Here is a 16,938-nt window from a genome sequence, read left to right on the forward strand (position 1 = left end):
TTAAAATCCAAAAAAAAAAATTATGACCTTGAGGATCCATAAGCGAAAAACCTGAATTCATTAAAAAAAAAAAAAAAAGCCATCGATTTCATGTGTAAAGAACCTCAGTCAGCCCTTCTGATTGCAGTCTTTCATAGCATTTTGAGTGGTAATATTCACTGGTTCTGATTTCAATTCAGGTGTTGGCCAGCAAAAGTTACTCTAGATTTGATTTTCCAGCCTTGTTTCACCTTGTCAGTGATGGCTTGGCAACTGTGATTATGCTTCCAATTCTAATTTTGTTACCGGTTTTGCCAGCCTGAAGTTTTTTATTGTTTAAGAATTGGCTTTAGACCCCTGCCCCCCCCCCCCCCCCCACGTTGAAGGGTCCATCGAGGTGTAGATAAACGAATGGGGTTTCACATCAACTAATTTAGTACATGTTGGAGCACTTGATCTGAAATTACATTTAAATGAAATGGGTTTTAACGTCATGTTCCGACTGAGCTAATGAAGACGGGCATACGCCCGCACAGTGTGCTATGAGGGAAATTTTGCCCGGGCGGCGGCACTATGGCTAACTCTTATATCTAATTCCAACTGCCAAGGGATCCTTTATGTTCACGCCAATGTGTACACAGGACCCTGGTTTTTTGTCCCAACCGAAAGAGTAGACAGCTGTCTGTGTAAGGCTCGCTGTCCTGGGCCCTTATTCACGAAAACTTAAACTAAGATAAAATCGAAATTTTAAGAAATACTGCAACTTCATTGGATATATGCAAATTGATTTTACTGGTCAGCCAATCGAATTGCAGTATTTCTTAAAATTTCGATTTTATCTTAGTTTAAGTTTTCGTGAATAAGGGCCCTGTATCAGAAATTATAATGAACATGCAACTATACAGAATGGCATGGAATTTCACTAAGGCGATATTGATACTTGAGGGATCTTCTATAGATAACCAATTTGGAAAACCAAAGTCATAGACAGACTGAAGTTTTATCAAAAAGAAACTTGGTTAATGAAGGTTTATGCCTTAAAGAAATCTAATCTCCATTGTGTTCTTATGCTTTTTTTTTTTTTTTTTAAAAAATAACCTTTTCTGCATCCAGAACATTTTTGGAAAAGTAGGGTAATTCACAACAAAGTTGAATATCGATGTTTTCGTCCTTTTGTGGCCCCAATGCTTGTCAGCAAATTTGAATAGAATCTGTTTCAAAGCTGTAGCGTCTATCGCATTTACAGAATGCCTCCTGAAAGGAAATTTACTAAATGCAGAGTTCATGCTTTCAAGACCACAATACTTCACATCAAATTTGAAATAAATCTGTTACAAACTGTAGCGGCTATCACGTTTACAGAATAACTCCTGGAAAAGGTCACTATAAACTTTGAATATAATTAGTTCACCCTCTCTAGACCACAAGGGGGGGGGGTGGATGGCTGAATGGTTAGCATGCGCGCGCTGTATCATAAAGTCTGTCATTGAGTCGACTGGCGTGGTTTCGAATCCCCAGTTGTAATTGACAAGGAGTAGGGTCGCCTGTCCAACCTCAGGGTTTTCTCCCACTGCTAAAGACACCTATGCGCAAGCGAATTATTGAAATAAATTAAACCATATGTTAGTCCCGAAATGACCTAGTTTGTGTCAAGTGGACGTTAATCTCTCTCTAGACCACAATGCTCAACACCAAATTTGAAATAAATCCTGTTAAAAATTACAGCCTCTATCAGGTTTACAATATTTTCAAGAAATTTGAACAAAGAGCTCAGACAGAAAATCATGGGCCATAAAAATATTACCCTAAAACTGAGCCCTCTATAATGCTGACAAGGACAGCTGTCTAGTCCTTCGGATGATACGAAAAACCGAGGTCCCGTGTATACATTGGAATGCACGTAAAAGATCCCTTGGCAGTTGAAATCCGATATAAGAGTAGGCGTTAGTGCCGCTGCCCGGGCAAAATTTCCCTCATTGCACACTGTATGGCATATGCCCCTCTTCATTAGCCTAGTATAGGAGCAGAACAGTAGGACGTTAAACCCCATTTCATTTCATTTGTTTAGATAGTGTTATGCAAAAAAGGGAGATAACTCTAAATATATTATCTGGAGGCAGACCACCATTAATTTCCCCATCGACTTCAATGTTAATTCTGGCCTCTTTGCCCACCTCCAACTTTTCCCCAAATTCTCGTTGGGCTGAATGCTTTTCACTACAGACAGAGGAACAAATGGTCATGTCTTTGCACTAAAATTTGTATGAGGTTGACCACCAAAATTTTGAGATACACAAACTTGAAGAATACTAAAAACATGTAACTAGTTGCCGCACATATCGCAGTAGCCAACCTGATAACCCTGTTATCCTTCCGCCTCAAAATCATGAATATTTACCAAAACCTGGCAGAAAATGTTAATTCAAACCCTCTTGGTCCATTCTAGACCAAAAAATCAACAAAAATGGGCATGCAAAAGGGGAGAAAAGAGAGAGAGAGAGAGAGAGAATTGCTATAAAAAGACAAACTACAATTCGTGGGTACCGAGATGGTGAAATTTAATGGTGGTCTGCCTCCATCTGATTTTCTCAAAATACATATTCCCTTAATGGAAAGGTGATTCCAATATATGTCCACATGTAGGCACATAAAATAAACCCACTAATATAGTCTACAACTAGACATATTTCATAAGTTTTATTGCACAGACAACATCTGTTAAGACAAAAGCACATTTTTAATGAACTCAATACCTTTATCAAAACAAACATAGGAATGTATATTATCACAAACTACAAGTACACTGGACTGAGTACAATTCAACAAATATATAATAATTTATAACAACATACATAATATTATTGAATATCTTTATCATATATGGTATATTCTATATACCATTGTAAGATATAGTAGGATTTATCTTGTGTACTACTGAGATTCAGATATCTTTTTGAATTGGAATAAATAATCAGATGTCTTTTTGAATTAGAATTATATTATCAATAGGATATCTTTTTAAATTGGAATAATCAATAGGATATCTTTTTCAATAGGATATCTTTTTAAATTAAAATAATCAATAGGATATCTTTTTTGGATATCTTTTCAAATTGGAATAATTAATTGGATACCTTTTTAAATTTGAATAATTGGATATCTTTTTAAATTGGAATAATCAAAATGATATCTTTTTTGGATATCTGTTTAAATTTGGATAATTAATTGGATATCTTTTTAAATTTGAATAATTAATTGTATATCTTTTTAAATTGGAATAATTAATTGGATATCTTTTTAAATTGGAATAATTAATTGTATATCTTTTTAAATTGGAATAATTAATTGGATATCTTTTTAAATTGGAATAATCAATTGGATATCTTTTTAAATGGAATAATGTACACACTTCTCTAAGGTGAAAAAAAAAACGAAATTATAATAGTTATATTACATAAACAGTTTAGTTTATACAAATGAATGATTGGGCGAATAAGGTGTTTTCTGTCTCAAAGACTAGTAAAAAAAAAAAGAAAAAAAAGTTAATCAGTACTGATTAGATCTCCACATTCTGTAATGGTATTATCACTTTCCGTTACAGCTCGAACTGTCTCATCATCATCATCATCTTCTTCTTCTTCCTCCTCATCTTCATCTTCATCAAATTGATTTGATGTGTCATATGTGAAGGTGCCACGAGACAGGTCTACTTCAATAGGAAATACTACAGCCTCTTTCATAACACCATGACACTCATTATGATACTTGGACATTGCCGACACAAATTTCTGTAGTTGAAAAACGATGTCTTGAACTGTAAGAAGACAATCAAATTTTTTAAAGGATTTGTATGTAGAAAAAAAAAGGCAAATATCCATTCAAAATATTAATGTAGAATAATCTAAAAATGTGGAGATACTGCTTAGAAGAGAAATGTACAAAACATTTCCAGAAGAATTTGATTCTTACCCCCCACCCCACTTTTTGAAGAGAGCAGGAGACTATTAAAATTGGTCTGTCTGTCACGCTTTTGCGGAAACAGTAAATCTGCTTCTAATAGAGCTAGAATGTTTGAACTTGGTGTAGGTGTTCATTTGTCTTGATGATGAGCATTTTCTGTTAAGGTCAAACAAAGCTAAGCAATTTGATTGTTCAATGCTTTGGGACTTGAACTTTGATTTTAATTGAGTTAAGAGTGATGAAAGTTGGTGTGTAGTTCCACTACATTAAAACCTTGACTAAATTCAAGAATTAGCACTTTCTGCTTCAGTATTAATAAGTTGTTTGATTGCACGATACTTTCCAAAAGATAAATGTGCAAATAATTAATACATTTATTTCAGTTGGCTTTTTTTTCCCCATCAACTCAATGATATACTCATCATTGACTTTAGAAATACAGGAAAAGTACAGAATTTCAATTACTTACCATGTTTTTGGTCTAATAATTCCATTTTCACCATAACATCGGATCGCATCTTAGCAAATCTAGTCCTAGCTTCTTGTCGACATCTTAGAACTAACCTACAAATTTAACAATATTTGTTAAGACTATTGTATTTTTACTGTTGATTTATTAAGAATTGATTTTTTTTAAAAAAAAAGGAACACAATCCATTTTTCAACATATTTTCAGAATGGATAAAAGTTGTTAGTTATAAGACAAACCTGTATTCATAGTTTCCTGTTTCTACTCTATATAAAGGTTCTTGTAAAGCAGCATAACTGTATTCTTCATCATCCATTTCTTTTACTTTCAGACAATATGACTAAAAAAAAACAAGTGACAAGTCAGTTACTGCAAAAAAAAAGGTTCAAAAATAGATAACTGGTGATTTTGTCCATTTATTCGCCCTCAAATTAGTTTTACAGATGCATTGTGTAAGATTTAAATAAAGCTGATCGTTCTTGCTATAATAGTTTAAAAACAGATGATTCAAAATGGATATATTGGAAATTCCATTCAAATTAATTTCATCTAAACAAAGTTATGACTGTTTGACGTTTGAGTGTTTGACAAGATGTGACATATAGTAGCGACGGCACTTGTTAATCGAAATCAAGCCTTGATCAACTATTTATAAATTAAATCATTAAATGGTGATCTTGTTTCAATCCGTTTAGATATCTGCCATCTAATGGTCTAGAGAGTTTATGATTGGTTTGTCATGTGAATAAATGTCTAAATAATAGTTTATCCACATTTGTAGCCCACCTCATCCATTTCAAATAATAGGAAATAACAGCCCCTCCCACTTTAAATTTAGTTAGAATGAAATACATTTACATAAATAAGTGAGAACTCACCAAATATTCAAATTTAGCATCTAAGTATTTTTTAACTGTTAATCTTGTGTCTGGAACAGCTTTATGTAAAAATGTATTCAAATCGGAGATCATCTAAAGAATAAATAAAAGACATCAATATTAGATCAACTAATAACCTAATTTAACTTAAAATCATCATCTTCATACAAATGAAATGAAATGGGGTTTAACGTCCTACTGTTCTGCTCCGAACTGGGCTAATGAAGACGGGTATACGCCATACAGTGTGCTATGAGTATGACGGAAATTTTGCCCGGACAGCGGCACTTTAGCCTATGCTTATATCGAATTCCAACTATCAAGGGATCTTTTACGTGCACGCCAATGTGTACACGGGACCTCGGTTTTTCGTGTCATCTAAACTACTAGACAGCTGTCCTTGTCACATCTACATACAAATTTTCAGGTAAACCTATACGAGAATAAAGTTATTCATGCAAAGGTGTATTAATCTTTCCTGAAATGGGCCCACTAAAGGATTTGTGTCCCCTGAAAAAGTTAAGTTAGTCCCAATAATCTGATGTTTTTCTAAACTTCAAAGATTTTTGTCACCGGAAAAAGTTATGTTGTTGTCGCAATTACCTTTATTTTGTTCTCTAAAATTTGAAATAAAAATTGACAGTAGGTTGCATAAATAAATCCATGAAATTATACACGATATAAAATTAAATTTGAAATAAAAACTGACAGTAGGTTGCGTAAATAAATCCATGAAATTATACACGATATAAAATTAAATTTGAAATAAAAATTGAAATAAACTCGATATAAAAATTAAATAGATGACACACTTACAGGTTTTACTGTTTTTAACATTTTGATTGCAAATTTCTCCATACTTCTATGAGCTTCACCAAACATAGAAAATGCTTCACTGGCGGCCGGCTGTGGTTCTCTTACTCCAATACAATTGAACACTTCACCAAAAGCTGAAATTAAAACAAATCTTCACACATTTTCAAAAGACAAAGTAGTTACATGTGGTTGGACAGGTTTCGTCTTTTCACAAAATACAAATTATTGGTTTGTATATACTGACTAGAAAAGCTTAGTCGAAACGTCGCTCAGTAATAATTGTATTCCATAGAATTGTGACCTGTATATTCCAGTTCAATTACTAAATGCCATTGAAACAATTTATTGATTTGTAGGCTAAGAGAAAATTTGTGTTAGATGTTTCCTGTCTGGATTAGATCAACTACAAACTTGATATTCATCAGAATTTTCCAGCGTGGTTTCCCTTGTCAGTGGTGCAGGATGGATGGCCTGACAAAATGAAATGAAATGAAATGGGGTTTAACGTCCTACTGTTCTGCTCCTAACCTGGGCTAATGAAGACGGGCATACGCCATACAGTGTGCTATGAGGGAAATTTTGCCCGGGCAGCGGCACTATCGCCTACTCTTATATCGAATTCCAACTGCCAAGGGATCTTTTACGTGCATTCCAATGTATACACGGGACCTCGGTTTGGATGGCCTGACAAGGACAGCTGTCTAGTTGTTTGGATGGGATGAAAAACAATGTACCGTGTACACATTGGTATGCACATAAAAGATCCCTTGGCAGTTAGAATTCTATATAAGAGAGGCCATAGCACCGCTGCCTGGGCAAAATTTCTCTCATCGCACACTGGAAGGTGTATGCCCGTCTTCATTAACCCAGTCGAAGCAGACAGGAGGACGTTAAACGCCATTTCATTTCATTTCCCAGAAAACAACAACAAAACACTTTGTTTACAACTAACCTTTATGTGATTGTGATAGTTCAAATGTAGCACGTAATAATTTCTTAGTTTGATCAATTAGAGCTTGATACATATTAGCACAACCCTCTAATTCTTCTAATTTCTTTAACAAACCATCTGGAAGAGATAATATATATATTTAAATAGGTTAAAAAGAGTTTGGAACAAAACTAATTTTACACAATAACTTCTAAAGCTCTTTTGTGTTTGTATTGATTATCATTTAGCCATTTTCCATGAATATAAAAAATACACCCATTTTTATGTGTATTTGTGAAAAATATGAAATTAGAATGAATAGAAATTTAATTGATCTGTCACACATCATAACTTGTGAAATAGCTACTATTTCAACAAATTATTATAAAACATTAAATTCTATAATAACTGGCTGTGTACCTACCATTACAAAGTATAGCTCTACTTAAACCTAAAGCATCTGCTGTATTTGAACTCATAGACTCCACAACTTTATGTTTGATTTTCTTTAATACTGGAAAAGAATTTTAAAATAGGCTTTAATGTTTTGGGATAATAGGTGAATCCATATGTGATCTACATTTGAATATGAGTTGCTTATTGCACTCCTGCATTAGATAGACTAACATGCACCACTGGAATAAGAGAGAAAGAGAGAGAGAGAGAGAGAGAGAGAGAGAGAGATGGGGGTTTTCCCTTAATGTCCCACTGGACACAAACTAGGTCATTTTGGGATTAACAATGAGAGAGAGAGAGAGAGAGAGTTTAGTTTAACCTCCACTTGATACAAACTAGGTCATTTCGAGACTAACATATCGTTCAATTTTATTTCATTAATTCGCTTGCGTCTAGGGGTCTTTAGCAGTAGGAGGAAACTGGATCACCCAGAGAAACCCCATGCGGTTGGACAGGTGACCCAACTCCTTGTCACGTTACAAGCTGGGAATCAAAACCATGCCACTTGACTCAATGACAGACCTTATGATGCAAAGCCCAGGAAAAATGAAGTTTAATGTCCTAAATGCAAAGTCCTAAAGGAAGTAATTGATAGTGATTTTAAAAAAAAAAACCTGTTTGAAAAATATTTAACAATGTAGGAATAAATACAATGTTATTATGAGGACATACAGTGCAAAAAAAGAAAAAGAAATTAAAAGGAGAGGATATATAAATTTAATTTACCTATATCAAGTGATTTGCCTTGTCGTGGATCAGCATGTAATTTATTATAGTTTATTGTTACTTCACTCTATAAAAGAAATATAGTAGAGAATTATAGATAGAGTAAAAATCTAACTAAAATACATGTAGATGATAAAAAGTCAACAGTGAGGCATCCAACTAGACTAGATGATAACAAGTCAACAGTGAGGCTAATGTCCCCTGCCAAATTAAAAAAATAAATAGATGACACACATACTTTAATTGCATATTTATCTGTTTGCAAAGCATCAATCATTTTGCTTAAAGAGACAATAACACTCTTGCTGGCTTAACAGCCCCAGAAAATAAATAATAGCCTTATTCTAAGTACTAGATGTTTAAGTGGCCTACCTGTTGTGTAAATTATCCATTACATCCTATTTTACTTGTCAAGAGGATTCGAAAATATTTTTAAATCCAAGTCACATTTGAAATGGTTTACGTTAGGCTTTTCAAATCATTTAGTTGAATTTTTCCAATTTTTTTAAATTAGGTGTGTTAAGATGAAATTTGTATCACCAATTAATTGGAATATTGTAATATAGTCAAATTTGTTGACCAGAATAAAGATTGGGACATATTATTCAGTTACAACAAGAGTGGTATTGAGCCTTTAACGGTGTTTAATTTGAGAACAAAATGTTCATTATTGAAACAGTCATGTCTTAACCAAGCAAATTAGCCTGTTTAGCCCTAGCAGAACATTTGGATCATCAGTAAATGAGAATCTACACCAAAACTGAACATTCTACCTGAATTGAAAGTAGAGGTATTGTGTTCCAAAGTTATGACCAATCAAATCACCTATTGCTACTTAGTCTGATCTGAAAATTCTCATCATCGAACTTAATCAAGGAATTGATGTACTCCAAGTTTCACACTCTCAATTAGAATCAGGGTTATCATGTCTCAAAACATTGAAGCAGAAATTGGTCATTACTGAACTTAGTCAAGGTACTGATGTAATGAAACTATAGGAAATGTGCAGTATCAAACTTAATCATGTTATTGATGTAATGATATATGCCAAGTTTCACCATTCTCAATTAATTAGAATCAAAGTTGTTAAGCTTCAAAGTCTCGACCAATCAAATTGCACATCATGGAACTTAGTCAAGGTATTGATGTAATGATATAAGCCAAGTTTCACCATTCTCACTCAATTAGAATCAAAGTTGTTGAGCTGCAATGTCTTGACCAATCAAATTGCTCATCATGTAATTAAACTATAGGAAATGTGCATCATTGAATTTAGTCAAGGTATTGATGTAATGATATATGTAAAGTTTCACCATTCTCACTCAATTAGAATCAAAGTTGTCCAGTTTTAAAGTCTCAACCAATCAAATTGCTTACCACTCTGCTTAATCTCAGCCAAAAATGATCATTATCGAATTTAGTCAAAGTATTGATGTAATGAAACTATACACCAAGTTTCATCACTTTGCTCTAATTAAAAGCAAAGTTATCACGTCCCAAAGTATCGACCAATCAAATTGTGTATCTGTGCTTAGTCTATTAGTCTAATGCTCATCCTCGAACTCAGTCAAGGCTTCACCTAATAAACACATACACCAAGTTTGAAGATTTTTGCTCAATTAGAAGCAGAGTTATTGTGCCCCAAAAAGTGGGAAGGACAGACAGATAGATGTATTTTAATAGTCCCCTGCTTTCTTTGAAAAGCGGGGGGACAATAAGGTGAATATGTTATTTGTGTGAGCGTTCTAAAAGACAACAAACAGCTCAATGAGACATTGATTGCAAAAATTAAGATTTTGATATTTAAAAATGAAATATTTCCAGAGAAGATTTTTTTGTTCATTCAGCAGAAATCGCATCATCAATATACCACACCAGTATATTGTTACATGCATGATGCTTCATTTGCACCAATGATGCAACAGATACATTATGTTCAATGGTATCAAAATCAATTGTGCATGTATAAAATTTATATTTCTGTCAACATAGAGATGTACTCATAATTTACTTAGCTAATAATAGTTACTGGACAGAATAGGTTTATTCAATACAAACCCTATGAGTCATCAAACAATCATTATTCTAGTTTAACATGTTCTATTTATTTCAATAAATGCAGAGAAAATCAATAAAAACTGGATTACTAACAGTATATTTTATCTATTAATATATATTATGGTATAAATAACTGTAGCAATTTACATATAAGAATTATTTGAACCCTAGATAATGAACTGATACATACTCTCACCTTAATAGACTGAATGGCTCTAGCCACCTCTACTTTGGTTCTACCTTTAACTGATTGACCATTTACACCAACAATTTCATCTCCTGCAGCCAAAGAACCTTCTTTAGCTGCTGGGGTATTGTCAAATACTTGTACAACATAGAGACAAGGACACAGAGGTGCACCACCCCCTATACTGATACCAATCAAATTCTGGCCATCTTTCTTTAAATTTACATGACCAGATGACACTGTCATACCCCTATAACAAAAAAAAAACCAATGTTCTTATAAATAACAACAAATTAAAAACTGTTAAACATTGCATGCATTGATAAAACAAATAGTATGTATATGGATGTATTCCCGCACAATCTACTTCATCAAAACTTAATTGGTATACATAGATTTACAGAAACAATTTCTACATTTATATGTCTTAAAGGAACAACACTGATAATTTCTTTGTGAAAGTAAAAAGCCAATACAACCATCATTAGCTTTTTGGTCAATGGCTTTCAAGTTGTTATGGTCATGAGTAAAACAACTACACATAATTGATTGGCAAGTCTGATTTCCGATAGCATTGTGGATGGATGGATGGGCATGTGTAATGACAATATATTCCCACAAATTGTGAAAACCTAATCAATGGTAAGATGAATATAAAACTGCCACAAGACAACATCTCTCTCACAGGTTGTGTTCAGCATGCCCTGTCTCAAGTACAGCACCTAACAATTTGTACATATAGCTCTACTTCAGTAAATGTGATCACTTCGAGAGCCAAATGACACTGATCAGATTTACTTTATAATGAGTAGATCAGTAGTCAAAACGTTGCATAGAACTAGTGCCCCAAGATATCTTACTCTACATGTATCATCCATCGTTAGTAGAAATAAGCTCATAATTGTAATTAAAAAGATCAATGTTTTATCTTCTAAAATTTATTTGGAATAAATTGACTTATTTGCATAATTACTACATTATGTTGCGTAACTTATGATAAATCTGATTTTAATTTCAACATCGACCACCCTCTATCTATGGGCGTCTATGGCCAAAAGTTTTATGTACTGAAAACTATTGGTATTATAGATTGAATTATAAGTTTGGTATAAATTATAACTATTTTCTAAGTTTAAGTATACTCACATGGGGTCTTCCCATGGCAAAAGGTGGTGTTTATTTTTATCAATAAAATAATCCTCGATATCATTCTCTGGCACAAGTGAATATTCCTGATACCCAGAACTCATATTTTAAATATCTAACACTCATCAAATGCAGACCCAATGTATAAAACATAACTTATATAAATTGAGAAATTATTATTCACTCATTGTGAAGAGCTTTTTATAAGCCCATATCAATGAAAATGTCCAAAACTGATGTGAATGCCCAACTTCATCTAGATCAATTTCGAGGTAAAAATGACTGGAAATAAAGGTCATGTATAAGTGTAGCGATTATAGGCAATTTGTTGACACGTAAATACCCAATTCATATGGCGACAGCTGTTGATATGCAACCACAACCAGTGAGTTAGGATCACGTGATTGCCTCTTACAGGGAGACAATTAAATCATCAGAGCGTCAATTTAACAACGCATGAGATGTTTATATGCAGATTCATTTCGATATCTAGATTATTGGCGAGTAAATTTCGAGAAATTAAGTCGATTTGCGGCGTTTGACGACAGACACAGACAGACGTCACGATGAAATATTTTCATTTTTGGATAAAAACACCAATTAACTGGACAAATTTTGAAATGAAAATAACCCAATAATTTGCAGTCGGGTGTTAATACAGCTTCGTGAACTAAGGACTTACAATTTATCCTCTTCGATTTCATAGTCCATCATCCTAATTTCTTTCTTTTCAAGCGTCAAATTATTAAATTAATATTTTTCGAGCTTCCAACACCATCATCATAACAAGTCGAAGCGGAAGTTGAGAAGAAATATATTACACATGCGCTAACGTTAAGCACCGACCCGCATCAACCTATCTACTGTTATCGCTCGAGAGCGTTGAGCCACCATTTAGTTCAAGAGACCCACTTTGGTTAAATCTGAATAATACTTATTCTAGCTTTATTTATTTGAACTTTACAGTTCACGTCATGGATGAAAAAACCTAAATAAAATCAAAAACGCGGAACAGCAGGACATTTATCCCATTTCATTTCATCAAATACGTACTGATAAACAAATTAAAAATTGACCGACTTACTTGTGGGGGTGTGACACTTTCTAACCAATCATTTTAGACTTACAGTGAATTTTGCTGTTCCAATAGGTGTTGTCAACTGTATATACAAGGACAACGATAACTGATACTTTTAAAATCAAATAAATAATTCAAATATTTCTTATCCAGTTTAATTTTGAAAATTATTTTTTGCCAAATAAACTGTTCATAACAATGTTACCCTCATAAATGTCAGTTTGGTGGTATATATTTTTATCATTTACCAGGGAGTAGGACAAAACACAACACGCACCGTAAATAAACAAACCCGTACAAATCAAAAATAAACGATAGTAATCCATTATTGTTCCAAATTAATTGCATTAAAGCAACCATAAGCATAATTTACAATTTGGGACGAAAAGTGGTGTCATTATGTGTGCGGATTTTAATAACAGAATACTTAAAATCGTAGTGCAAAGATACCCTATGTTCAAGATTTCTTTGAAGCAAGGCCATTCGTCCCCGGGAAGTAAGTGAAGGCTGTCCAATTTGCATTTCCCTAATATGGTGGTAATAATTGTTTGGACTACGTGTCGGGGAACAGACCGTCATTTGCTTTACATGTACTCGAGGATTAAGTTTAAATACGGTTAGTGTTTTAATCGCTGCGATACACGTTCTAGCCTGTTTGGTTTTTTATGTGCTTGATTTTAATCAAGTCAATTGTGATCTTGCCGCATTTATTTTCCACACGTGGTTTAAAGTGTGTTTGTTTTGATATAGATAAAATATGTACGAAATTCTTTAACAAGGACAGCTTTTAAAACATTTTTATCACTGATAACCGGTTTATTCCAGATCCACAGAATATAAAATTTAAAAAAGAAAACAGTTAAAACATATGGGTAAGTGTGTCTATTATATACTATATAATATTTCATATTCACCGCAAAATATAGAATTATTATTCAAGCAATTATATATTATGTATTATATGAGAGAGAGAGAGAGAGGGGGGGGGGTATGGTTAAATTTTATTTCAATAATTCGCTTGCGTCTAGGGGTCTTTAGCAGTGGGAGGAAATCTGGGGACCCGGAGAAAACCAACAACGTTGGACAGGCGACTCTACTCCTTAATGACAGACCTTATGATGCAGCGCGCACCATTCGGCCATCCAACCATCCTCAGTTTGAATTATATTTGAGGTTAAGCAGGTCATACATAAAACACCCCTAGATTAAATATAGTCCTTCATATATTTCCTTAAATTTAAAGAAAAAAATATATATATTAATATGAATAATTTGTCAATTAGCTATTCAATATTTATTGTCTGTTGTGCTAAAATATTTATTTGTATTGCTTAATAATAAAGAAACCGTTTTGTTTTCTCAGAAATTTTCAAGTACCAACGGGGACCCATACTGAGTGAATTTTATGCAAATAACTGGGTGTGGGATTATCAAAATAAATCCTCCGATGTCCATTTATCAAATGATAAGAAGTCGGCATATTTCTACACGGACCCGGTGGATCTTAGCACAGGAACTGCAGGTGAATAATTATTAAAATATAAATATCAAGGTACGGTATCAGTTGGGCGGTGACAGCTGCTGGAAACCACTGCAAATAACAATATAATATTATATTTTGTCGTATTTGTAGGAGGGAAGGAGCTACATTGGTTGTCAATATTTTTATATGTAACACCTGTCAGTGTCATTAAGTCGGCAACTACATAGTTATGTGCTACAAAAGTTTAGGAACTAATTAAAAGGGCTTTTTTTTTTGACGAATTCAAAGTAAACGCACTTTATATTTTAAGATATATTATTATTGATAATGACATCTTATAGTTCCAATATGGCCAGAAAGGTTGCATCATGTGGATCATAAATCATATTTTAAGTAAATTTAATATTAAATCTATTGCAGGGGTGAGAGGAAATAAAGCTTTAAATGACGGTGAACATTATTGGGAAATCGTATTTTTAGAACCCCCTTGTGGAACATCAGTTATGATGGGGGTTGGAACAGAAAATTCTAAATTACAAACAAATAACTACAAATATGTCAATCTTATAGGTTTGTATATTTTATACATTTAACAACACTATTGAGGGTTTTAATTGTGTTTAGAAATGGGGTTTAACGTCCACTAGGTGATAGCGCGTAGGGGTCATACTAGTGGGAGGAAACCTGAGGTCCCGGATAAAAACCGAGGTTGGACAGGCGACCCTACTCCTTGTCACGTACAACCCGGGGAATCGAAACCACGCCAGTTGACTCAATGACCGACGGTATGATACAGCGCGCACGTGCTAACCATTCGCACTCCCCCCCCCCACACACACACCCTGAAATCAATTAGAAACACCACGTATAGATCACTACCGTCAACAGCGCATCTAGACAATGTTTGGTTTCTTACTTCATAATTTGTGAAGCTCCGTTATCGGTAGTTACTTTAGTAACGGATTATTATCGGACTCTTCCCGATAAGAATCCGTTACTAAAGTACACTAAAAGTAACTATGTTTCCGGCAGACAAGTTTCGAGAAAAGCCCCCCCCCCCCCCCATTCAAACATGCCTAATGACTATTATTTTTTTTCTTAAAAGTCGATCTATGTATTTGATATATTATTCCAAGCATAATTGTATCAAGGATTCAATAACCAATCACACAAATTATATCTATGCCGAACTATTTATAACTATGGTCGTATAACGTTATAGGCTAATCAGACAGCATATTAATGGGCTTATAAAATGCCCGAATGGATTATCGTATTAGATTAAAGACAGTTTATAATTAGTTAAGCTTTCAAAATTATCCCAATTTAGCACCATTTAAATGATTATAATTATTATTATTTCTTAAGGCATTAATTACGTGTTTTGGGTTGTGTTTTTTTTTTATAGGAATCGATCAAGAGAGTTGGGGTTTATCGTATAAAGGTCGTATTTATCATAATGGTGAATCGTGGAAATATTGTGATCCAATCTATGATGAAGGAACGATTATTGGTTGTCATCTGAATACCTATTTAGGGACACTGACATTCTATAGAAATGGTGTAAATATGGGCGTGGCTTTCTATGATCGACGATTACAACAAGGACAGTTATATCCCATTGTCAGCTCGACAGCAACAGAAACTGAATTAGGTATTGGACGATCATATTGTCGACGTATTTCTTTACGTGAGAAGTGTTGTAGTATTATTAGAAATAATTTATCTTGCAACGACATGGTTGACACCCTTCCATTACCTAATATAGTCAAAAGTCAAATAAAAATGGCGTAATATTAATCTACGTAAACGTAGCTGCCGATAATTCATAACTTTAGATGATGATTTTAGGAGAATACTTATCAACGAAAAAGAAATCAAAAAAGTGATCTACTATATTAAGATTTCTAGTCATTAACCTATACTAGTTAGTATAAAGGAAAGGGTAGACTGAATAATCCAGCCTCTTGACAGCTCCAGTTCAGTGAACGGGGGCTATCAGAGGCTGGATTATTCAATCCAAGAAAAGGGCAATTAATAGTGTTTTGATATTTGTAAATGTATGTAAATGAATGAAATGAAATGGGGTTTAACGTCCTACTGTTCTGCTCCTATACTGAGCTTATGAAGACGTGTTTATGTAAATACCTCAACACAAACTGTTTATAATGGCACATATGAAGATATTGGGTTATTAGTTCCCAGCAGAAATGTTATCTGTATATAGTTTATTGATGTATATAACATTGTATAAAACTGTAATCTATTTCCCATAACCTATTGTTACCGTGTGTGTATTAATAATTTAAGTAAATAGTATTATGTATAAATAGATCATATCAATCATCTTATCATTGTAATCAGTATTTTCTATAATAAAATCTTCAAAATATTGATACACAGGTGGCTTAGTTCTGTTTTTAGTACATTGAACCTTTAAGAAGACCTTTAAGGCAATCAGACATTTATTTTTAGATTCCAAGTGGAGTAGTAATTTCAGATTGTTTTTATGGTGGGTGTACATTTGCCAGGTTTTGGCCACAGAATTAAATGGTTATTATGCTCAATAATTATATTTGTGCTGTCAGTACAATGGAGGTTGATGTTGTCCTAAGATGAAATTATTCCTAAAAAAAAATAAAGTTGTTGTTCTGGCTGACCCGCATAATTTTTGAAAGTAATTTTCCCAGGCTATTTGTAAAAGCAGAAGCTACTAAGATATAGTAACAAATCTGACCTTTTTAACACTCTTCTTGCAGAGACAGCTACAC

General features: G+C 33.6%; 2 protein-coding genes across 6 annotated transcripts; one reads left to right on the top strand and one right to left on the bottom strand.

Annotated features, from left to right (window-relative positions):
* Positions 1–2,661: 2,661 nt before the first annotated feature.
* On the bottom strand, positions 2,662–12,525 carry LOC126811344 (PRKCA-binding protein). Of its 4 annotated transcripts, none has more exons than XM_050536869.2 (10): positions 12,289–12,525; positions 10,464–10,710; positions 8,216–8,282; positions 7,458–7,547; positions 7,055–7,171; positions 6,103–6,236; positions 5,287–5,379; positions 4,648–4,748; positions 4,409–4,503; positions 2,662–3,793 (listed from the first exon to the last, which is right to left on the bottom strand). In XM_050536869.2, exons 1-10 carry the CDS (start codon positions 12,318–12,320, stop codon positions 3,522–3,524), a joined length of 1,248 nt encoding a protein of 415 aa, XP_050392826.1. In that variant the 5' UTR covers positions 12,321–12,525; the 3' UTR covers positions 2,662–3,521. The 4 variants fall into 4 exon arrangements, with proteins under 4 accessions (XP_050392826.1, XP_050392827.1, XP_050392824.1 ...); XM_050536870.2 differs by having other exon boundaries at positions 10,470–10,710; positions 12,289–12,522; XM_050536867.2 differs by lacking the exon at positions 12,289–12,525 and adding an exon at positions 11,607–11,952.
* Positions 12,526–13,035: 510 nt separating this feature from the next.
* Positions 13,036–16,644, top strand: LOC126811348 (SPRY domain-containing SOCS box protein 3). Of its 2 annotated transcripts, none has more exons than XM_050536886.2 (5): positions 13,036–13,180; positions 13,510–13,556; positions 14,048–14,206; positions 14,588–14,737; positions 15,576–16,644. In XM_050536886.2, the coding sequence occupies exons 2-5, from the start codon at positions 13,553–13,555 to the stop codon at positions 15,959–15,961; spliced, it is 699 nt and encodes a 232-aa protein (XP_050392843.2). In that variant the 5' UTR covers positions 13,036–13,180; positions 13,510–13,552; the 3' UTR covers positions 15,962–16,644. The 2 variants fall into 2 exon arrangements, with proteins under 2 accessions (XP_050392843.2, XP_050392840.2); XM_050536883.2 differs by having other exon boundaries at positions 13,162–13,300; positions 15,576–16,643.
* The last annotated feature ends 294 nt before the right edge of the window (positions 16,645–16,938 follow it).

Source organism: Patella vulgata, chromosome 2 (genome assembly GCF_932274485.2).
Source record: "Patella vulgata chromosome 2, xgPatVulg1.2, whole genome shotgun sequence".
In the NCBI taxonomy this organism is placed as follows: domain Eukaryota; kingdom Metazoa; phylum Mollusca; class Gastropoda; family Patellidae; genus Patella; species Patella vulgata.

Coding starts and splice junctions, on each gene's coding strand:
- LOC126811344 (XM_050536867.2), bottom strand. CDS start 11,710: ATGAGTTCTGGGTATCAGGAATATTCACTTGTGCCAGAGAATGATATC. Junction 6,237..7,054: donor ACTATCACAATCACATAAAG/GTTAGTTGTAAA, acceptor TTTTAATTTCAG/CTTTTGGTGAAGTGTTCAAT. Junction 5,380..6,102: donor TGTTAAAAACAGTAAAACCT/GTAAGTGTGTCA, acceptor TTTATTCTTTAG/ATGATCTCCGATTTGAATAC.
- LOC126811348 (XM_050536886.2), top strand. Junction 14,207..14,587: donor TCTTAGCACAGGAACTGCAG/GTGAATAATTAT, acceptor AATCTATTGCAG/GGGTGAGAGGAAATAAAGCT. Junction 14,738..15,575: donor CAAATATGTCAATCTTATAG/GTTTGTATATTT, acceptor TTTTTTTTATAG/GAATCGATCAAGAGAGTTGG.